At 43.1% G+C, this 23837-nt stretch overlaps 1 protein-coding gene across 2 annotated transcripts in view; it reads left to right on the top strand.

Annotated features, from left to right (window-relative positions):
* Window positions 1-19228, top strand: part of gpc3 (glypican 3) — a 122198-nt gene extending 102970 nt beyond the window's left edge. For both annotated transcript variants that reach the window (XM_061835941.1, XM_061835940.1), the window contains 2 exons: window positions 16926-17516; window positions 17609-19228. In XM_061835941.1, coding sequence (XP_061691925.1) covers window positions 16926-17101 — 176 coding nt within the window. In that variant the 3' untranslated portion in view covers window positions 17102-17516; window positions 17609-19228. The remainder of the gene's footprint in view (window positions 1-16925; window positions 17517-17608) is intronic.
* Window positions 19229-23837: the final 4609 nt, after the last annotated feature.

The raw sequence follows: 23837 nt of genomic DNA, 5'->3' as shown, positions 1-23837 counted from the left end.
ATGTAGGGTTCCAAACATGCAGAGTCAGTACCATATGTGTGATGTCTGTTGCTTATTGGTCGAGCTGATATGTCAGAGGCATATCATTGTCCTAGTTCAGGGCACTCAGCTAAAAATAAACACTTGCTGGAGTTACTTATGGTTACAACAATCTGCTTTGTTGTTGCCCTTAGTATGTCCTTAGTCAAATAAAATCTGTAATCTTATCAAAATGAGGCCCTGGTTCTCCATTGTTGGAAATTTGGGTGTCTTGTTCTAGTTCATTCTTTCAACATGACGTGGTTTTGGTAGTTTTGCGCGGTTCTGTTTTAAAAATGCCCCAAAATAAGACAAGTATGGTTGACCTAAATGATGTGCCCCTAAAAGTGATTTTAAATGTGTATATTAATAGTTTAAACCATAAATATTCTACAAAGTAATCCAAAATAATTTAGTTTCTTGAACCAGTTTATACAATTGAGAGCAATTTCTTATCTACCAGAGTGACATGGAGGCAATTCAGGGTTCAGTGTTTTGCCCAAGAGTATTGTAATAGCAGACAGTCACAGCTGGGATTTGAACCACTGACCCTTTGGTCAGTGGACAACCCACTTTACCAACTGGGACACAGCGTTCTTGTCATTCTGAATGCTTACAAACATCTTCACACATTATTGTACCCTTAAAAATCTCATACACAACAATTTAGATGATGAGGAATTACTGCAACAGTTTAAAACTGAGTATTTGGACTGGACACGAAAGCGCAGCACTTAGATTGATGGTGCAGATGATCCTCGGGCTACCTGCGCAGATCGTGCTGTGGTCTTTACTGACCCAAAACTGCACCGGATCCAAGCAAGGACACCAGAAACTGGAGGTCATGAATTGATTTAGAGAGGGTCCGGTTCTGATGTCATGTTTAGTCCGAGTTTGGTGAAACTTTCATGAGCTAAGGCAGACTTGAGCACCACCATGTACAATATTGCTCTCCCTCTGAGTGTCTATCTTAGATCTAATGCAGGTGCTGTTAGGTTTCGGATTGGATGACTGAATTTCCAACTTTACATAGACACACACAAACAGCCATCAGCTTTCCGTCACACAATTTTAGTTAAGGGGACATCTCGTTGTTGTTGTTGTTTTTTTTTTTTAGGGCACGGTTCTGGCCAACAGTAACAGTTCATTGTCTCAGTTTGAATCTACAACAGGCTATTAAGTATTTGCTTGTTGACCAAATTAGAGCTATTTAAGGTAAGACTGCTAACCACACCACAAGGTTTTCACTGCAGTGATTCAAAGCCAGCACAGTCCAAACACATGAGGAGGTGTTAACATGACTACTGTACATCTTGACACCCAGGTGACACTACGAGGCGCTAGATGCGAGACTTCCTCAGGTAGCTGCTTCAACTCAACCCCTTGACCTCACTGCTGTCAGTTAAAACGGTCAGACAGGACCTCCTTAAACCAAACAAAGAACAACCGAAGCCGCAAACTGCTCGGAGAAAAGAAACCAAACAGAAAAAGAGGGTGAAAACTGCTTGGGAGCAGGAACAAGGGAGCTCAATATGCCAACACAAAGCCAGCACAGCTGAGCAAACAAGGGCAAGGGAGTCGTCCTCCTGTTGGGATTGTTGTGCCAGAGATTTGGGTTTTCTGGCCAGGGAGCAAGAGTAAGAAGCAGAGGTTAACACAGGAATCCTGCAGGGCCATCACTTCCAGCAGACTGGGCCGTGAGAGCCTCATGCCCTGACTTTTGGACTCTACTGTCTGACCTCCATACACATCAAACTGTCTCCTATTTCTTTACAAGCTGCTAAAGGTTGACGTAGTGGGACATATTTTAGATGAGCAAAGGCCCGTTAAAAATTCCCTTCCCTTTTCCTCCATCTGGTTGGTGAGTTAGCGGATCGTGCATACCAATTAGGTGTGTTCGAAACGATTGAACGGTTTGAAATTGTTTCGGTAACTTTTTAGCCCAAAATTCAACCAGTTTCACAATAAAATAAATGCATGGATTCTGGACAACGCAGGTGAAATTTTTCTAGAATTCTGTCTTGCAAGGGAATCAGGTAAGAGTAATGTACTTGTCTTGCTTTGCAAAGAAAAACAAAAAACAAGGGCAAAATAGCAATTTATTCTTTTCACATTTTAGCTATGATTTTACTGATTTAGAAAGTTTTTTTTTCCTTGAAAAGATATGTTTGGTGTTGAAGTTATGAGGGGTCCTTGGAGAAAAATGTCTCCACTCTAATGTTCCGAGTTGGACTCAAGACGTTTGAGAATCTTTGTCCTGAACACTCAAAATTCTAATGGCTAAAAATGAACCCCTGTGATGTTTCTACAAACATAAGTTTTTGGGAATAGTGTTAATAATACATGGAGGTAGTCAAGAAGTAACAAACTTGCGCTTTGTAACAACAAAGTGAGGCTTCAAAGCAGAGTGCAGTAGTTGATGTTTTGCTAGTTCTCCAACCTGAACATGGAAATATTGCTGGACACGACGAGGAGCAAGTTGGTTGCGTTCAGTGTTACTGTAACGCATCTCATAAGTCATTGAACACAATAAAAATAACAAGCAGAGTTTGCAACTGCAATGTCAAAATGGTAACACTTTACCTTATATTTCTTCTTCTTCTTCTATAACTACTACGATTCCATTGGATTCCATTTTCCAAGCTGCTTATGCTCACAGCGACAGTATAGACTGTTTTCAACCATGTGACCTTTGTTTACAATCGCGGCCATTTTGGTTGGGTTCACTATCGTTTTTTGCACGCAGACCGGAGTTACTCACATCTTCGTACGACTGTTAAAAGTGACACGTGACGGCTAAAAAGACTCTGGAAAGTTATCGGTGCTCATTAGATGTTGTTTCAAGAAACCGTTACGACAAGAAGTGTGCTTTGCTCGACAATATCGACCCGTATGGCTTGGAGAAACACAAATGGAGCACACAACTGTGGGCGTCAGTAACCTATCCAGACATTGTCAACTATCTCCTTTTCTCAACAAGCGCTTATACCGTGGACCAACTGAAGAATTACAAAGGTCTGGAGGCCCACAACCAATTCATCAATGGCTGGGTTCGTCATCCGGCGGTATCCATTATAAGCACTGGTTCGTGGACCACACAATGCAATTTAAATATGTACCAAATGATTATAGTCAGCGTTGTGTTAAATTATGTTGATTATACCAACGAAAGAGGTGTAGATTCTTATTTTCATTTTTGTTACCGAGAGGGAGAGAGAGAGAGAGAGAGAGAGAGGTCCGACCGGGACAAGTCCTTAGGGGAGCCCGCACCTTTCTCCACTTCTACAGCTACATTTTTAACTCAACTCATGAAACAGCTAGCGGTGCGGTAACTCGTTTTTGCAAAAGTATAATAAAACAGAAAATACAGATCTTGGAGACATGCATTGCATTCACACACGAGTATTATGTAGGCCCCTGGCCCTAAAGAATACCTGATACCTGCTTAGTTACGGTTTGTTTACTCAAATTCACCCAACCAAAATGGCGACCGCGTTCTAAACCGGAAGGTGTGTGACGTCAGTTGAAAACAGTCTATACTACTACAAATCTGTCTTCTTCTTTGTAATTTCCAGATGTCTGAGTGTTCTGTGCCACAATTTCGCTTATCACAGGTCAGTCTTGGTACCGCAATAGAAATGTGATTTGAGGAAGAAGATTTGGGCTTGTGAGCTGATAAATTGTGTGTTGAGAGCTGAGCTTATGTCTCGAGTACATCACTTGCAATAAGATCTTAAAAATCGGTACGCGTGTAAGCAGCTTTTTTGCTATTGACTGTCCTCATACACTTTACGCCAATTTGCACATGAGCCAGTAAGGTTTGCAGACCTTGGTGAGTCTCTACTCATTGGCAGACACACCGATAACTGCTGATAGCCTGTAATGACCCGGCAAAACGCTGACCTTGCACAGCCTCTTACCCTGTTTTGGTCAAATACGAGACTGGGGGATTGAGGTTCAAAGGTCAACCTCCACAGCGTGATGCCTAATGGCCCGGCTGTCTGAGCTATGGGGATCTTAGATGGACGAGGCAGATCTACTTTCACAAAGCTAGGAGCGCAGTGACAATACAGCGCATCACATGGACAAATACGCACACAGAAAGGTGACAGAAGCTGCAACAATAAGATGGCGAGAGGAGCGAAGCGGCGCCCAGACGCCCACACAGCTCAGCTGTCAAGCTCCCAACACACAGAGGATGTTCCCAAACGAGCGGAATGATTGATCTGTCCTCACTTGCTTTCAACACAGATTCCATAACTGACTGATTACCTTTGCGACACACACGCACGCACACAGACACACACTCTTTCCCCCTCCTGACCAATCACTCCTCTTGCCTAAAATTCCGCAGAACATTCCAGGTCAGAAGAGCTATTCCAGGACAGGGACAACACCCTCCCCCCCTGCCCTGCCCTGCCCCCCATCCTGTCCCTAACAGCCAAGCACAAATCATTCTTTACTGTGACCTCTGATGATGTGTCATTCCCTGCTGTGATTTGTTCTGCAGAACTGCTAAATCGTTTGAGACAGTGTCCCCCCCAACCCCCACTTAAAACTTCTCGAGTGGCAACGTGGTAAAGGCTCGCCACTGGGGCTAGGACGTGTGCCTCACAGTCAGGAATTTGAGTCTCATCTTTGTGTGGACTGTTCATGTTCACCCTACAAATGAAAAATAAACTTTTTAAAAAATATATATATATTAAAACACATATAGTATACAAAGGTATGCACAAATATTTGATCTGCAGAACGGTTTGTGTTATGCATGGAATATTCTTGAGGCTGGGGGGAGCATTGTGCTCAAGATAGGGGCTCACCTGTGTTTTTGTGATTTCACACCTGCCCTCAAACAGAATATATGTGCATGAATGAGAGGGGCAGAGGAGGAAGAGTGAAGCTCCGGGGAGAAGAGATAACAAGGGTGGACGACTTCAAATACTTTGGGTCAACAATACAGAGCAATGGTGAGTGTGGTAAGGAAGTGAAGAAACGGGTCCAAGCGGGGTTGAACAGTTAGCGAAGGGTGTCTGGTGTTCTATGTGGCAGAAGAGTCTCCGCTAGGATGAAGGGCAAAGTTTATAAAACAGTGGTGAGGCCGGCCGTGATGTACGGATTAGAGACGGTGGCACTGAAGAAACGACAGGAAGCAGAACTGGAGGTGTCAGAAATGAAGATGTTGAGGTTCTCGCTTGGTGTGAACAGGTTGGATAGGATTAGAAATGAGCTCATCAGATGGACAGACAAAGTTGGATGTTTTGGAGACAAGGTGAGAGAGAGCAGACTTCGATGGTTTGGACATGTCCAGAGGGGAGAGAGTGAGTATATTGGAAGAAGGGTGCTGAGGATGGAGCTGCCAGGCAAAAGAGCGAGAGGAAGATCACACAAAAGGTCGATGGATGCTGTGAGGGAGGACATGAGGACGGTGGGTGTTAGAGAGGAAGATGCACGAGATAGGCTTAGATGGAAAAAGATGACACATTGTGGCGACTCCTTAGGGGACAAGCCGAAAGGAAAAGAAGGAGACACATGCCCTCAAACATTTTGCCCTCTATGACAAAGTTGACATTATTTTTAACTTAGATGCAAATGTTAGGACTAAAGAAAAGTGAGAAAAAATGGGAAGTGTTCCACAGGGAGAACTTTTTTGTGGGGGTACAAAACAGCCTTTTTGCCACACTCAAAAGACAAAAATATTAATTAAACTAAAAGGATAAAATTGATACTACAATGTTATAAAAAGTCAGATCTTCAAGAAAAATGTCACTAGAACATTTGTAGCATAAGAACATTTAAAAAAAAATAATTTGCTGGGGTAAACTCAAACTTTCACAACACTAAAGTTATAACATTACAGCAGCAATTATTTTTCCAATCATACATCTAATTTTATTAGCATAAAGTGAATTAATATAAAGACTGTCGAAAGGTTTTCAGAACACTTTTCTGACATGTCAACACGAGATTGTCATTAGTTTCGACAGTTTAATGAGATTAAGCAAATATTTGTGGCTTTTTCTGGGAAACAAAGACACAAACTGAAATTGTACTATCATCTAACTAGAAGGGTTTTCAACAATTAGCTAATTGTATTCCATAATTAATCTAGGGCGGGCTCCTGCCAGTAAAAGAGTCTGCTATGTTAAGGTTTGTGGTAATTCTGGAATTCCCTCAGCAAAATTATAACCTAGGCCTTTATTTTTGTATGACTGTTTTTTTTTCCAGCATGGCCCAAATATTTCATTGTGTTTTTTAACCTTGTTTGTCAAGACCTGTGTAAAGTACTTCAGAAACTTTATCTGAAACTATTAATTCATGTTAGACTTACGTAATTGATTTTTAAAACCACTTCGTAAAAGTCAAATGTCTCGAAGGCAAGCTGTTTTTTTTTTTTTTTTGCTTGACTGCACATGCACAGTAACTCAACGTGCTCAGCAGGAGCCGCGTGAATGGACCTCTTGTAATAACCCTGCACTCAGACGCTCGGTGGCTTCAAGTAGCCCAAAGGAAAGCCATTCTCCTGGAAGCTCTTCAGCATTTTATGAACACTGGAGGTTAGCAAAATACCAAATGGAAATAGTGCCATCATGCCAAAGACATGACTGACAATAGTAGTCTTTCTCACTTTTTCTCTCTCGCTCTCTCTCTTCATGTCTGTCTTTGTGTGAAAAGAAAGGGGAAGGTTGGAAAGGAATGCAGGGAAAGAGCAGAATGAGACAAAAAACACCTTTCATACAGTAACTGTAGGTTGATACAAAAGGGAGTCCACGCATTAAAAATAACAAGGTATCAGATAGGTCATGTCATTGTTACTGTAACTTTAAAATAAAGATTTTCATCAGATATCATTTAAGGTTGTTTATATCGGGCAATTTTGAATGTTCCCGGTCGCTGACATTTTGGGAGTCACATGAGCGGATGTGACCTGTCTTGTGCTTGGTTACGTTCCAACACAGTTATTGTCAGCGCTGATTTCTCGGATTTATCCTCATCTGATGAAGGAATAGAAGCATCGGTTGATCGGGAAGACGGAGGAATACGTCCATACAGATTTGAACCTGTGGCTGTAAATAATGTTGACTATTTGGATGGTTCTTCGGACGGGAAATACACAGAGTCTGACGAGCGAGCTCCGGCGGCGTGCCACGAGCCGAGCTTCGGTGGCTGGGGAGGCCGCTAGGCGAGCTTCGGCGGCGGAGCTCACCCGTTAGACTCTGCGTCATTCCCATCTGAAAAATCATCTGTATATTCAACATTATTTACAGTCACAGGTTCAAATCTGTATGGACGTATTCATCCGTCCTCTTGATCAACCGATACTTATATTTCTTCATCAGATGAGGATAAATCCGAGAAATCAGTGCTGACAATAACTGTGTAGGAACGTAACCAAACACATAACACGTCACATCCGCTCATGTGACTCACAAAATGTCAGCGACAGGGAACATTCAAAATTGCCAATATAAACAACCTCAAATGATATCTGATGAAAATCTTAATTTTAAAGTTACAGTACCAGTCTGATACATTATTTTCAATGAGTGGACTTCTCCTTTAAACATTATGTACTCTGGATGTGGGTCGAATTATCACCCGTACATGCTGCCAGCGCGAGAACCTGGCATGTAAATTAGCTGCAGCTGTGACCCTTGACCCTCGGCACCTGATAGGTGAGTCACGCGGCGCCGCTCCTCCACAGTCGTGTTTACCACGTTTCATCAAAGCAGCCGTAATCCAGACAATATTGGTACTAGCGCTGGTGGCTCAGGATGAATCCGCTACGTCTGCTGCGTGTCTGTGCTCTAATGTTGACGGTTTCCAAGAGCTTTGTGAGCTACTTCACACGTTAACATGCTTCCAAGCATACCATCTTCTACATGTGGCGACTGCACGCGGACCACGTGCCAGAAGTTAGCACGAGGCACGAGGAGACGTGTCAGACGGGAGATTTTTGATACGAATTTTCCATCCCAAAGTCCAAAAACATTTAACCGAGGCAGTGTTTTAAAAAATACATTTATGACTAAAACTGACTTTTCAATTACTTGTACACGGATAATGTAGCTTGGTGTCTGGAGTGCCTCCCCAGCCATCAAGCATGAACTGACATAATTGAGCCAATATATTGTGAGCTGCCTATTTTGATTAGAATTTTGCTGCATTGTGATGAGCAGTAGGCCTAATTTGCATTAATATCTGACCTCACCCAAGATTCACCACCTGTGGGTGAAGATCTGCCAGTTTGAAATGACAATGACATGTCAAACCCGACATGTCAGCAAAGCAGCAAAGAATTTTGTTGGACGCAACGAGTTACAAGATTTGCGTTAGGAAAAAGTGTGCAGACTTTATTTGTCATTCCAATTGGAGTCCATCCTATTGAAGTCAACTGTTTAAATGGGATGTGATCTCTTCCGTTTTGGTGTTTACGAGTGATGAGAACAGCCGGGTGACGTAAGGAGATCAATGTAAGTGTGATGTAATTTATCAAGACGGATGTCAGTCATCTATTTAGCACAGTAGTTACAATTGATTTAAAACTTTTATGAAAGCAACAGTTTGATAAAAACATCTCTGTCGCAGACCAGCTTTGGTACGAAGTTGCCGCACTTTCGCCACCATAAGGTGCACTTGATTTTTTTCATCAATTTTATCCAAAATGGACAGAACACCTGATAATATGGCACGTCTTATCAGTCCACTGAGTTGCAAACTGTAAATGTTTTTGTGTGACTACTACACTAAAGTGGCGGCACGGTGGAGCAGCTGCAAAGTGTTGGCCTCACAGTTCTGAGGACCCAGGTTCAATCCCAGCCCTCCCTGTGTGAAGTTTGCATGTTCTTCTCATGCCTGCGTGGGTTTTCTCATGTCTCAAAAACATGCAACATTAATTGGACACTCTAAATTGCCCCGGGGAATGGCTTCAGCACTCCCGCTACCCTTGTGAGAATAAGAGGCTAAGAAAATGGATGGATGGATGGATGGATGGATGGATGGATGGATGGATGGATGGATGGATGGATGGATGGATACTACACTAAAGTACAACCAATCACACTGGTTACATAGATTGCAAGCATGGAAACTAGCATATCCGTTAACGGGCATGCATGTTACCATATGGTGGGACTCAAATGCAAACAATGAATGGACAGAAAAACACTGATATCATGGACTGCATGTAATTCAATCAATATAAGACTCCTGGTCTCCAGGGATTAGGACACGATGTGATCTATAGCATTACAGTCCAGTCCTCTGTTTAAATGTTCTAAAATTCCATTCCTTTTTAAGACCATGAACAACCTCTATAGAGTCAGCCAATCCTGCTCCTTCCTGAACTCCTCCACACCCAAGACAAAAATGATGACGTTTGCCACCATCTGTGTAAATAGCTTTGGCCAGTTGCAATGGTGCGCTCTGGTTCTTACTGGATCCAGTGGATCCCGAATTTTGTACGGAGTTGTGTACGTGGTGCTGTTCTGAAAGGAGATGGGAGAAAAGTGAGGAGAGGAACAGAGGGAGGAAGTTGGGCTCTTTTGGACCCTTGCTGGTCTTCTGCCATGCCGCCTTCTCATCTGATTCCAGGGGCAAAAAAAAATTAAGATTAGTCCAAAGCCGGAAGAGGAGCCCTGGTTTTAATTTCTGTGGAAACGCGCACATAGATCTGACTGGATTCCCATCATTTTCATGAAGGGGGCCCACCAGCGCTTGATTCATTTTGTAGGCTTTATGCATTTTTCTGTGTTTGTGTGTGCCTTTCAGTAAAGCGTTTGTTTGCTCAAGATCTTTATTTACATTCACAGGCACTTTTGGACGCAGTAAATTGATTCCAGGCCCGTTCCTGGGTTGTGTCCATCAGCTTAGCCACAGTCCACAAACACTCTGCACACAGCGGGTCCATTCTCGAGGCTCACTGCGCCGTTGCTTGCTGCCACATTTACACACTGCAGCCATTTTGTGGGAATCTCCTTAGGAACTTTTTGAAGCCTCAGGTGAATTGCGTGTTACACGTTAACCCTCAACTCACAGACGTCTCGCGAATTCTCCCTCTACGGTTTTAGGAGTGTGTCCTTTCAAGCGGCTTTCGCTTTTACGCATGCAGATCATTCCTGAAATGTAGTTCAACAATCCAGTGAACATTGCTGGAGTCCTGCTGTCAATAGACTGCGAGCGGCTGCTTGAAACCACAGACTGACCGCTGGAACCAGCTCCAAATAGTCAGTAAAAGCACTCAACTAGAGCTTCTGTGTGTACAGCCAAATTCTCCATCATTGCAATAATTCACGTCTGCCTTTTTACTAGGGATGAAGGCACACAGAACCCTTCGTGTTTGTTGCCAGGCAAAAAAGATATCCCCCGAAATGACAGCTCCAGTTCTCTCTCTGGGCTGACGTCTGTGGAGATTTTAAATATCATTGTGGCATGCCAGCTTCACTAATTATTGGATTAGAAAGCTCGCACCTTAAGAATATTTTATGTTCTTCAGAGGTTCAGGTGAAAACTGACGACTAGCCACAGGACCCTGTGTTTCTTTATGGCTCTATCCCTCTCACCCTGATAAAAACCTACTTGTCCCACCCTTCCACCCCCATCCCCTCAAAAAAGTCTTCCAGTCAGCGTCTGACACTCTGGCAGCAGCAAACTATGAGCTACTGAAGGTTACAGCCCTTTTCTGTGAGCGCAGGACCTCCCCACCCTCAATCAGACCCTTAACATGCCTTCAGGACAGAATCGAGTCTTTGTGTCTTTGATTTGTTATACTTTTTACCTCACTCTCATGCTCACACACTTTCCAGCCTCAGAGCTCTACCAGGAATTTTCATTTGAAAATGTATGCCAGTTTCCAGTTTTCATTTCTCTTTTCAGTCAATTTCCAATGTTTGCAGCTATATTTTTATGAAGACAGTACACCAGAGTGAGTCAAATATTGCAACGTGCAGCACTAGGCCAGTTTTGTTTTCTTACTAACATCAACTCCCTCTTCTTCTTTTCCTTTCGGCTTGTCCCGATTAGGGGTCTAAGCCCATCTCGTGCATCTTCCTCTCTAACACCCACAGTTTACTAACATCAACTCCATTCCCTGATAATTAAAAAAAAGTTGTTGACTTGTGTTTGTCTACCAAAGCCATGGTTTACAAAATCCATGGCAAGAAAAACAAGCAGCAGCAAAGTGTTTTGAAGGTTGGAAGGCCAGAGTCGCTCAGTGAGCTTTGCTGTGCACAGGCCCAAAGCGTGGCCTACTCATTTGTATTGGCCTGACATTCGCAGTCCCTCCGATCACCCTTGCGGTCAGCCTGTGGGCGTGGAGGCTGACGCTCACATTCCATGGACAGAAGCACCCCGCACGCCACCCTCAGTTGCTTCCCAGCTCTCAGTCAGCGATGTCATGGGACAAATTACTCTGGTCAAGTCACAGAAGCAATACAATCTGACCAGACCGCTGCACAACAAGCCAGTAATCACAGCCTCATTGGTTAACCCCCCCACCTCCCCATGCGTACACACACACACACACACACACACACAATCTCCAACATCCAACAGATGACACAAAGGCAACCCATTACAGAGCTCCTATCATGTTTCTACAAGAGTATTGTCCTCTTGTTGAGTTTGAAGTTCCAAAGACTGCTTAAGGATTGTACAACGAGAGAGGGTGAGAGACCTTACTTTCCACATTTGCTGAGTATAGCATTCATTCAGTTTTTGTTGATATGAGATAACTGATCAAATATTTGCTCTACCTGGGACTCTTTAATATCTTCTAAGATGGTGATTCTTGTTGAGAACCTAGATCAAATTTGACTCGCTTTGGCGTGTATGTGGACACAGCGTCTGCCAATGTAGCAGCAATCTAAACCATCTCTCCAATTTCATAAGAAGCACCTGTGTTTGGAGACTTAACATTCCACATACTTATCTAACCCAAAAAAGCCTTTGTGCATAGCGCACATGTACCGAATAAACTGTACTGGACCATGAAGGTACGCATTCACACACGGGCTTGTAACAATCATCTCATCATGTCAATGTTCACATTCATTGAAAGAAATTAAGACGTATTCAGGAAATATATCTACAATATGTTGTCAATCATCTGAAGTTAAAAACACCCGAGATCATAATGTTTGGAATTTGACCATAAATTTCAGAAAAATACAAGAATGACGTTGTACAAAAAAATTGTCTTGGGAGATACCAGCACATCACAGACTTCAGCATACTTTGTTTGACCTCAGTTCAGTAAATGTTTTGCTTTCTGTTTGACTTTTGTGACAAGGGGTGTTACGAGAGAAAGAGAGTCCAGTCCCACCACACACATCGTGACTCGTCAAAGTTAAGATTAGCATTTTATGATTACCTGTGATTGTCTGACAACCAGTTCAGGGAGTACTCCATCTCTTGCCCTAAGTCCCCTGTGGTCGGTTACAACTCATCCGCGACCCTAATGAGGATAGGCAGTATGGATAGTGTAGGTTTCTGACATGCAATAAGCACGGCACCACGGTGCGCCGCTAACCACCCTCATTAGATGCCAAAAATATGTGCTTTGTCAACTCCACGCGTTAAATGTTGATGTGGAGCCGTAAAGTCAATTAATTGTTTCAACCCCTTGTCTGTGTGCTTGTGTGTGTGTGTGTGTGTGTGTGTGTGTGTGTGTGTGGTGTGTGTGTGTGTGTGTGTGGTGTGTGTGTGTGTGCGTGTGTTGTTGGTAGGGGGGTGCTAAGGGGTGCGACTTAAGCTTGGAATGCAACTGAATATAGACAGGATGGAAGGCTTTATTTTTATGTTTTATCAGTGGTTAATTTCTTTTTACACTTGTGTTGCGGCTAAAAAGCGGGACGTAAGGCACATCTGCCAAAACAATTCATGTACACATTATTCTGTTGTTTTTGTCAATAGTTCAGAGAATATTTTTACTTGACTAATACCTTATTTTTACCTTTTTATGACAGTTAAGACTGCATTTTACTTTCATTATTTATTGAGGGGGAAAAATGTGGATTTTATTTTATTGGACTTTGGACATCATTGTCGGGAAATTATAGCTTTTCACGACATGTTGCTGTTCTTGGTACATGCTTGTTGCCACAACTGTAGACTGTACACAAAAAGCCTCGGGCAATGTCAAGAAAAGTCCAGACTCCCATCCCATTTCGCCCCATTTCCTCTTGCACAGACAGACCACCACACGAATCCACATGCATGTATATACAGACACTCCAGCCACTCTTTGACCCACTCTGGGGATCCAAACAAACATCCGCTCACCCCTAAAGACCACAATTCCCTGGCCTGTGCTTCTCCTGGGGACTGCTGGCTAAAGACAACATAAAATTGGAGCTTAAATGCATCGGTGGCTCTTGACTTGCATGTGAAGTGCCTGCCTGCCTCATTCACACTGCACCACCAGAGCGTTACCAATCAATGGTTGCACTGCTGACCCCCCCCACCCCCAATCCCCCACCCCACCCCCCACCCCAGCTTGTAACCTGAGCTCATATGACCACAATAAAACTAGCAGGGGTACACCAGCAAGGTGGTGCCCTTTGTGGCGTGATCATCTCAAAATGCAAGGCTGGGGTGGTTGTGGATGAAGGGGCCTCTGCTCTATGGAAAGCTTCGAGAGCCCATATTGATCACATTAATCATTCACGAGATTGTACCCCTGTTCGATACTTTGTGTATCGCCATCTGGCACTGCATGGCCACTGTCCCGACCCCTGCCTCGAATAATTCAACAGGTGAAAGCAAAACTCTAGCCAATGCATACAGTCGGTCTGCATTTCCATGTCTGTTCCTCTCATTCTTTTTCTATACTTTGCTACATCCATTTATCCATTTTCTTAGCCGCTTATCCTCACGAGGGTCGCTGGGAGTGCTGGAGCCTGTCCCGGGTGTCACCTGGCAGGAGGCGGGGTACACTCTGAACTGGTTGCCAGCCAATCGCACGGCACATTGAGACAGACAACAGTCGCGGTCACAATCACACCTAGGGGCAATTTAGAGTATCCAATTGATGTTGCATGTTTTTGAGATGTGGGAGGAAACCGGAGAAGATGCAAACTCCATACAGGGAGGGCCGGGATCGAACCCGGGACCTGAGAACTGTGAGGACAACGCTTTCCACCTGGCCCACCGTGCCGCCCTTACTCCGCTACACACCCAGGCTAATCGCAAATTATGCCAGGATATTATTCGGTCCAACTTTGCGTGCGACTGGAAGGGGTTTAAGTTTGCATAGTGTTCTATCCCCGTGGATTTGTTTTTAAAGCTTGCAGAACAAGGCCCTTCTGTGGTTCTGCTCATGTCCGTAAACTAGCAGAAGGACAGAGGTCATTTTTCCTTTTACACACACACATATGACCGCAACTGTTCGGCACTCCAACATAAATGCTTTGTCACTGGACACTTTTTCTCCGAAGCGCTCACAAACAGCCAAATGCCAGTAAACACACTTGCACACCCCTGCCTTGCTTCTTACTGTATCCACAGGGCTGTATCCAATTGCGCCTTGAGCTCAATTGGTTCAGCATTACGGCGCACGGCTGTCAACGGTGACAAATTAGTCTTTCAGACCTTCAATGAATTTCTACCCGATGCCATGTGACAAGGGAAGGTTGGGGGGGAGCACACAGGAGGAGAAGAAAAGTTAATTGTCCCTCTGGCTAAAGTCGAAATGACATCTTGATTGCAAAGAAATTCACAGGAGGTGCAATTTTGAACTCCGAAGTTTATTTATTTGTGCCTTTCCTTCTGTTTAAGATGGAGCCTGGCCACAAACACGCCGTGCACCAAGAGATCCCGCAGGAATGACCCTCTCGTGTTCGAGGAGGGCGTTTTGAATCTGTTGACTGTTTCTAACCGCACGCCGGTTGAGAACCAACCAATCCCGCACGGGAGCGTAGGACGCAGATCAGATTAAACAGCTGAGCACGTTTGGAACTTTATATTATTTTATGAGCACAGAAATGCGTGCGTGTGCGCGCGCACCCGCACGTCCATCTGGCACCGGCTCATCGTTGGCATGCCGAACCACAGTGGACCTTATTACCGATATCCTTCCGCCCTCTCTCATAACTCAGCCTTCTTATTACAGTCTCTCTCACAGCTTTGCGCCAGACAAAGCATAACTGGCAGTGTTTCTCTCTCCCACACTCACACACACACACATGCACACAGGAGGGGAGCTTCTGCTCAATGTCAGTAGGAGCACAGCTGTGGATGCAGAGCGATGAGGCAGCTGTGAGTAAGATATCAGCAGCAGGTGACTAAATCCCTGCAGCATGCACTACAGATGGGGAAGGGCAAGTGTGATACAGGAGCTCAGGGGTAATGTATGATTATGGGAAATATAAATCATATTTTAAATACACCTTTTACTTTCTCTAATTATATATTACACTCCACAACACCTGGCAGTTGTATTAGCACAGTCACCCTTGTAGCCTCAATACTGAGTTGTATAAATTATAGAACTAGTATCATTATTTATATATAGTCACATATGGTTCTAGTGGTACACTCCCCCGACTTGGGTGCGGTCAGCGAGGGTTCAGTTCCCAGTCTGTGGCAATGTGAGTGAAAAGGTTTTGTCTGTGTCTGCATGTGGCCTGTGACTGACTGGCTGACCAGTTCAGGTTGTAGCCTGCTGTTTTGCCCAAAGTCAGCTGGTATAGGCCCCAGCGCTCCTGCGACCCTTGTGAGGCTAAGCATCTTGGAAAATGGATGGAAAGTAACTAGTTCTTACAGATAAGTTGAAAATGTTAAAAGTGTGACTGTCTCACTGCTTCTTCCCCATATCGCTTCCCTTTCCACTTCTTGCTTCGTTTCAGATTTGCATTTTCTTAATTTTTTCATGATGAGGTGAGTGGATTAAGGATATGGTTGAACGGCAATTTGTTGAATGTAAAAGTATTTCATTTGCATTTGTATTTTTTTTTCAGATGATAACCTCAGAGTAGCCCCATGCAAAAATGCCTGATAAGGCTGTGTAAAATCTTTTTAGCGTATTTTTTATGACTCCATAAGGATGCTCACAAATTGACGGTCATTATTAGTGTAATAGGCGGCACGGTGGCTCACCTAGCTGGCACCTGGCTCACCTGAGGACCCGGGTTCAATCCCGGCCCCGCCTGTGTGGAATTTGCATGTACTCCCCGTGCCTGCGTGGCTTTTCTCTGGGCACTCTGGTTTCCTCCCACATCCCAAATACGTTTGACATGAATTGGACACTCTAAATTTACCCCTAGGTGTGATTGTGAGTGCGATTGTTTGTCTCGATGTGCCCTGCGATTGTCTGGCGACCAGTTCAGGGTGTACCCCGCCTCCTGGCCGTTGACAGCTGGGATAGGCTCCAGCACTCCCCGCGACACTTGTGAGGATAAATGGCAAAGAAAACGGATGGACGGATATTAGTGCAATACTTTTGAACACGTTTTGTTGACATTTCAGACTTTAAAGCACCACAAGGACACTGTTCAAACTGATGTAAACTGTCAGTTTAATGTAAACTGCTTTTAGAAGGGGTGTGTTTGCTCTCACTCAAGAATGTCGTGTACTGTCATCTTCTTTTGGACGCTTATGTACTCACAACTTTTAATTAGCCCAAAGTGAAATGTTTTTTGGTGGTTTTGCTTGTGTTTAAAACAATGACACATTTGGTCATATAGTGCGCTTGGGTTTTGGTAATTCTCCTGGTGTGGCGTTGTTTTTACAGCTGTGCAAGACATCATACAAAGGGAGGACAAACATACCACACATGTTTTTTAGCTTTTGTGACAATGTCGGGTCTAACGTCTGCATCCTCTCTGGCATCTCACATAATTGTCATTCTTTCATCCCCCACCATCACCTACCCGTCTCCCTCCTGTCTCTGTTTTCGCCTGCTCACCTCCAAGACCTCGCAGATAACCTGGCAATGGATGACTTCACCTTCCAGGAACAGCTTTTGACCCCTCGGTTGGCCACAGCTGGGGTCGAAGCCGTACCTTCACCTGGGACCGGACTGCAGAGCGTCTATCTGGTCACGACGATCCCTGTCGCTCTGTGTTTCCTTCTTGTGTGCCAGCACTGACCGTCTGCCATGTGCACACGATGTAAACTCTGTAGAAGAAGAGAAACTCTTTTGAACTTATTGTTCCAAAGGCGTGGTTCAGAGAAGATTTCACAAAGCAGACAATGCTCCATCCTCTTCACCTTTGGATAGTTTTGTTTTTTTAAGCACACCTGATGAACTTGTGATGTTATGTAAATAAGAACCGCATTCTTTCTGCCTGTCCCGTGATTACCAAATGAGAGTCCTGCATTATCCCGTCTCTGTTTCTGATGTCTCAGCTGACCTTATTGCTGAGCATTGTCGCTGATTGGCAAGTGGACTTGATAAGTCTGTGGACCTTTTCAAAATGCTTCCTGTCCTTGTGTGCACTGAATTGTTACGTTGCAGGCAAAAGATGTCGCGCGTGGATGTGAATGACCCTGTGTCCTGGCAGGTAAAACCACTTATATTACTGTGTAATGCCACCCTATCATCAAATGGCATTAAAAAAAATTGTCATATGTTTCTCTCTTGTTTATATCCTAGAGATACCCAAATAATTACAGACCGGTTGCTCATGCCGGCCCGTTAAAAGGGACTCGAAGCCTGACGGGATATGTACAGTAGGTCTCCTGCAACAGTACTGTGTAAGTTTCTCTTTAATGGCTCCATGTTTCCAAAATTATCTTCATTTGCTATATTAACACATTTCCTACTGTAGGGTACAAGTTGACTGGAAAACACCAATTAAAAAAAATGCATTATCAATACAGCATTTCATACACTGTGTTAAGATGTAATTGTATATACTGTAAATATTTACATGTGTAATATGTGTCAACATTAATTATCTCCACCAAGCACAAAGTGCAAGAGGGGAGGTAATTTTTTTTCAAGTTACTTTTGGGCTGTGGTTTTTGGTATATTGGATGTTGATGATGATGTTTGATGATGAGTAAATGTTCTTGATAGGATGTCCCCATTTCATTTTGCTGACATTTACACACCAAGGATGTACATAATTATAGCCATTTCAACTATCCCTACTGTTTACAAAAGACTAACTTTTCAAAATTGATATTCGAATTTTGCCACATGTGAACGGTCATGCAGATGGTGCCCTGGCCCTTGAAGAGATTCACGTTTCCCATTACAGTGAAGTAGAAACACAGTCATTTATTGCTGTATTCCAACACTGTATCATCAAAGAGAGCAAGCCAGTCAACGCTTAAGATTTTGAGATAATTAAAAAAAAAAAAAAAAAATGACAGATATACATTGGTATTGACTAATAGTAGCAGTTTGTGAAAAAATACGACAAATTTGGACATGGGAGGATTTGGCCTGTCCCCAGCGAATGCAGTACTTATGTCTTGAGCGCTGAATCGCACCAAACAAGGTTATTTATTTTTTTGTGTGTTTTTACAAAATGCGTTTTCAGCTACCAGTTGTATGTGACACTGTTACTGTGGGGGAAAAATATATTCAATATAGCTGTCTGTAGATGTGAATGTGATGTGTGGGCTTTCTGAATAAATCATGTGTTTGTATTTTTACTGATTTTGATGAATCATTTTGTATACACTGATTTATACTATTTGAACAACTGATAATTTGAGCGTAAAATGCTTGGTACGTCTCAAAGCAGCACATCAGTGAGCCATCTTTTCCGATCACTGCAATTTTCCCCAGCCGTTACGGGGGCACCGTCAACATCAACGTACGATTCAGCGCTCAATACGGTGCCTACATATGCATAGAGCTCGTGCACGTGACGTCATGATTTTCACGGCGCCATATTGCCGGTCAAACGGAGCTGCTCGACAATGTGGGAGACATTGAACCCGAGGAGAATATTTACAATACCCGAGACCTGTTGTTCTGTTGGTTGTCACAACAGACGAGACAGATATTCAAAGAGATTATTCTATAGTATACCAGCTGAAAAGTTCAGAAAAGATTGATGGATTTTGGCAATTAAACGTGATGGCTGGTGCCCAACCAAATACACACGCCTGCGTAGCGATCACTTCATTTCAGGTAGAAATTATTCTGAATCTCAAATGACGATGTATTTTTATAATGCCAAATTGACTCATATGAAAACAATACGTATTTAAAAAAAAAGAAGTCTGTTGTTTACGGAGGTTAATGTGTGGCAGAAATTGCTTCCGTGTACGTTCGGTGGAGATGACTCTGTCCTCTTTTTTTTTTTTTCATAGATAATGAATGAGAGTTTGTGTAAAACCAGGAGTCAATTATTTAAATATTGGTATTGGTATTGAATACGAGCTGAAAAGATCGAGGGATTCCGGCAAAGGTTAACGTGGCCGAATACGCTTCCGTGTTCACGAGCTGTCTCCCCGTCGCTATGTCGGATTTATTCCAACAAAGTATCTGTATGCGTCCAGATTTTTCTACGCTTTCAAACTTTTCTGTGTAAACCTCGAGGACTTACTCACCGGATACATGTGTAGATCCAGTTGTCCAAGACAAGCGAATTAACAGTCCAATTTCTTATCATCGACAACATCGACTTTGGCATTAAATACGGGTTTTCTATGCCGAGTTTATTTAATTTTGCCTCGCAGCTTTGTTTATTTTCACCTTCTAAATGTCTAACGGTATCGGACAAGATTCTGGGCGTCGCGTTGTCTCAAACCGACTTAACATAGAAACAATGCTTTGTTTGACCGGCAATATGGTGACGTAAACAATAGTCACATGATTTTATGACGTAGGTGCATGAGCTCTATTTCATAACGTATGTTGAAAGCAATGAACATCCTTGATGTCATCAGCAGCTCTGGTACTGGCCAACCCAGCGAAATGTGAGCTCGACAGTCGTGGCAACTCACTTTCACTTGCCGCAGCTGTTTTATGCACTCTCTGAACAAGTGTTTCCAGTGTATGTTCTGTACAGAAATATTTTGAGTTTTTTTGTTTTCGTTTTAATCCAAAGCCTCGCTTTGATTTATTTTGTTGTTGTCAATTATGAAATCCATCTGCCTACGGCCGTATTTTAAATGCGTGAAGACTTGCACTATAAAATTCCCGGCACAGAAATGTCTTCAGAATGCACGGACTAGACTGACAACACCAAACAAAAGTGACTCTCGTTCATGTCAGTGCGCAGGAAGTCAGTGAGCTGCAACTTTTGACTCCAGAGTGGCCAAACCAACAATTTATATATATACACTTCTACATGAATCTGCATTTTGAAAAACATATTGGGAAAAGTCCAGTTTAATTTCAATGAATGTATTTAAAATGAATCATGAATGATTTAACATGTATGTACATGCCTGTCTAATGTGAATAAATACCCCTGTTTATCATATTTATTTCCGATTTTATATTGCCATTAAAAGAAAATCATAACCAAGTGGTGTGTTTACTTTAAGAAATAGGCTGAACGCATTTAGGCAGCAGGTTTCGCATCTGCTAAACTACAGTCGGATGTTATTTATTTAATGACTACATCAGCAAACTACAGCAATTAAGGACTGGAGTGATTGGGGCAGCGTGGGACAGAAGTGTATGCCCTGCAGCCAGAGGGTCGCCGGTTTGTATCCCTGCCTGAGCGCTTGATGTCTTTATGTCCCTGGGTAAGATGCACATTGGCTATAGATGATTGTGGTTGCTTGTTTGGTAGTCGTCGGAGGGTCTGTAGGCGCAGAATGCCAGCCACTATGTCTTGAGACCACTATAGGGTAGCTTACTGTTACCAGGATGTGACTGAGGAATGAACGAATAATGCATGAAATTGTAAAGTGTCTTTGATTTTCTTAACAAGCACAACATTAATTTATTATTATCAGCGGTGTGTCATAATTCCATGCTGCTGTGGAGTGTTATGAGGCCTGACTATGTATTTTACCTTGGCTGTCCCACTAAAACAGGACATGTCTTGGGGTATTTCCTTTCCAGTTGCTTGTCTGGTTTCTGGGGTTTCCTGTTCAACAAAGTGTGTCATTAAAAAGCCAAGTAAGTACTTTATGTGCTTCTTTCTGAAAATTTGTCAGTGAATTTGTACACGTCTGTTTTGTAAATGAGGCTAATTCACCATCAGGCAAGCATTGGAAATAACTTGGTGTTAATGAAAGGGGTGGAGGGGGAAGAGTGAGGCTCCAGGGAGAAGAGATAGCAAGGGTGGACGACTTCAAATATTGAGGGTCAACAATCCAGAGCAATGGTGAGTGTGGTAAGGAAGTGAAGAAACGGTTGAAAGCGGGGTGGAACAGTTGGTGGAAGGTGTTTGGTGTTCTATGTGACAGAAGAGTCTCTGCTAGGATGAAGGGCAAAATTTATAAACAGTGGTGAGGCCGGTCATGATGTACAGATTAGAGACATTGGCACTGGAGAAACAACAGGAAGCAGAACTGGAGGTGGCAGAAATGAAGATGTTGAGGTTCTCGCTCGGAGTGACCAGGTCGGATAGACTTAGAAATGAGCTCATTAGAGGGACAGCCAAAGTTGGATGTTTTGGAGACAAGGTGAGAGAGAGCAGACTTCGATGCTTTGGACATGTCCAGAGGCGAGAGAGTGAGTATTTTGGTTGAAGGGTGCTGAGGATGGATCTACCGGGCAAAAGAGTGAGAGGAAGACCAAAGAGAAGGTTGTTGGATGTGGTGAGGGAAGACACGAGGGCCGTTGGGGTGAGAGAGGAAGATGCAGGAGATAGGCTAAGATGGAAAAAGATGACAATGTGGACTTACCCCAGAGAGGAGGACTAGACAATACATCAAACTCTTGGAAGTTATTGTAGCACTGATGTTGGTGTCAGCCAAGGAAGATGCAGTCGAGATGAAGTGGAGGGTGAAGGGTAATGCTTTTCATCTTTGTGAATCCATTTGTCTTATCATTTGGGGCAGTTCCATGTTTCCGTGTTTGTGGGAACAGTTTGGGGACGGACATCCTGGATGTTTTGCATGCAAGAACTTGAGAGGCCTGATCTCAGGGCCATTAAAAACCTGTAAGATCTCCCTTAATACACTTAACACTGTTCCTGAAGAAGGGGAAAACCAAACAGACTCATAATGTTGCCTTGGTCCTAGATCTTAACGCCAGTACTTTTGTCCGTTGTGTATTTGAATTGTCTAATCATAGACATGATTGTCAAAACAAATTTAACACATCTCCTCAAAATGTTTAGTTTGGGTGGCAGTTCTTCAGTATCAAAGACCGCAGCCTTCAGTCTAGTCTTTGTTCAGCTTTTAACAGTTTGGAGGTGTTTCAACTGTACAAACAGTCAAAACCTCAATAGCTCGCATTACAATGCATCCACAGAAATGAGATTTTAAGAACATGTATGACTTCTCTTTTGAATGCAAGTTCTCTTTTCTTTCTAGTTAACCCGTTGCTTTTTTTTTTTCTTTCCACAGAAATTGAAAGTTCAACATCTATGGGCTAGTTTAGTCACAGAAGGTGTGACCGAATTTTCTGTGAATCATATGCACAAGTCTGCCGCAAACATGGAGCCTCACGCAGACGTACTCCCTCTCTCAGAGTAAATTATTATTGTTTCTTGGTCAGAATGCTTAGGACTAATTAGCAACGGGTGGTACAAGTGAATGTTAAGTGTGCTGCAATTGTCTATACTTTGTATATTTTGACCATAGAACGTCAGAGACCTTTTATAAACACACCTGGGAACTGTTTTAAATTGAGAGGGGGAAAAAATGGCATAGCATGTCACCTTTTAAATTCACATGACGCCTGCGAGTTTGTGTGTGTGTAGTATGAAAAGCCATCTCTTTAGTCAGAAGTAGACAGTATTCCTAGAAAAGGGGCCAACGTACTCTAGTGTGTATATTGTATATGTCAATTGTTTACTTGTTGGTCTCTTGTGTTCTACGCCTTATCTGGTTAAGGGTCATGGAGTGATAGAACCTATCCCAGCTGTGATGTGAGCCTTGGGGTACACCCTTGATTGATTGCCATGCAGGCAATCACAGGGCGCATACAATGCAAACACACTTCACACCTGCACTTGCATCTATAGAGCTTGTGCACGTGATGTCACCATTTTCACGGCGCCATATTGCCGGTCAAACTGCTCGCTGCTCGACATTGTCGGGGACATTGAACCGGAGCAGAATATACACGAAGCCCGACACCTGTTGTGCTGTTAGTTGTCACAACAGACGAGACAGATGTTCAAAGAGATCATTCTATGGAGTACCAGCTGAAAAGACCAAAAAATATGGATTTGGGCAATTAAGCATGATGGATAGTGCACAACCAAAATACAAACACTCCTGTGTAGCGATCGCTTCATTTCAGGTAGGAATTATTCTTCTCAATCTCAAATTACCAAAAAAGTATTTATAATGTATAAAGTTGACTCATTTGAGAACAATGCGTGTTTAAAAAAAAAAACTGTCTGCCGCAGAGGTTTACAGAGGTTAAATGTAGCCACAATCGCCTCAATGTACGTTCCATGGAGACGACTCAGTCCTCTTTTTTTTTTTTCAATCATAGTTAATGAATGAGAGTTTGTGTAAAACCAGGCGTCATTTATTTAAATATTGGCATTTGTATTGAATACTATCGGAAAAGATCGATGGATTCCGGCAAAGGTCAACGTGTCACCGAACACGCTACCGCGTTCACGAGCCGTCAACAGTCGTCTTTTTTGCAATCATAGTTAATGAATGCGTGTTTGTGTAAAACCATGGGTCATTTGTTTAAATATTGGTATTTGTATTGAATACTTGTTGAAAAGATCGATGGATTCCGGCAAAGGTTAACATGTACCGGAACACACTATCGC

This window comes from Syngnathoides biaculeatus, chromosome 11 (genome assembly GCF_019802595.1).
Source record: "Syngnathoides biaculeatus isolate LvHL_M chromosome 11, ASM1980259v1, whole genome shotgun sequence".
In the NCBI taxonomy this organism is placed as follows: domain Eukaryota; kingdom Metazoa; phylum Chordata; class Actinopteri; order Syngnathiformes; family Syngnathidae; genus Syngnathoides; species Syngnathoides biaculeatus.
Note: the sequence above shows the minus strand (reverse complement) of the source record. Positions and strands in the feature narration are given on the sequence as shown.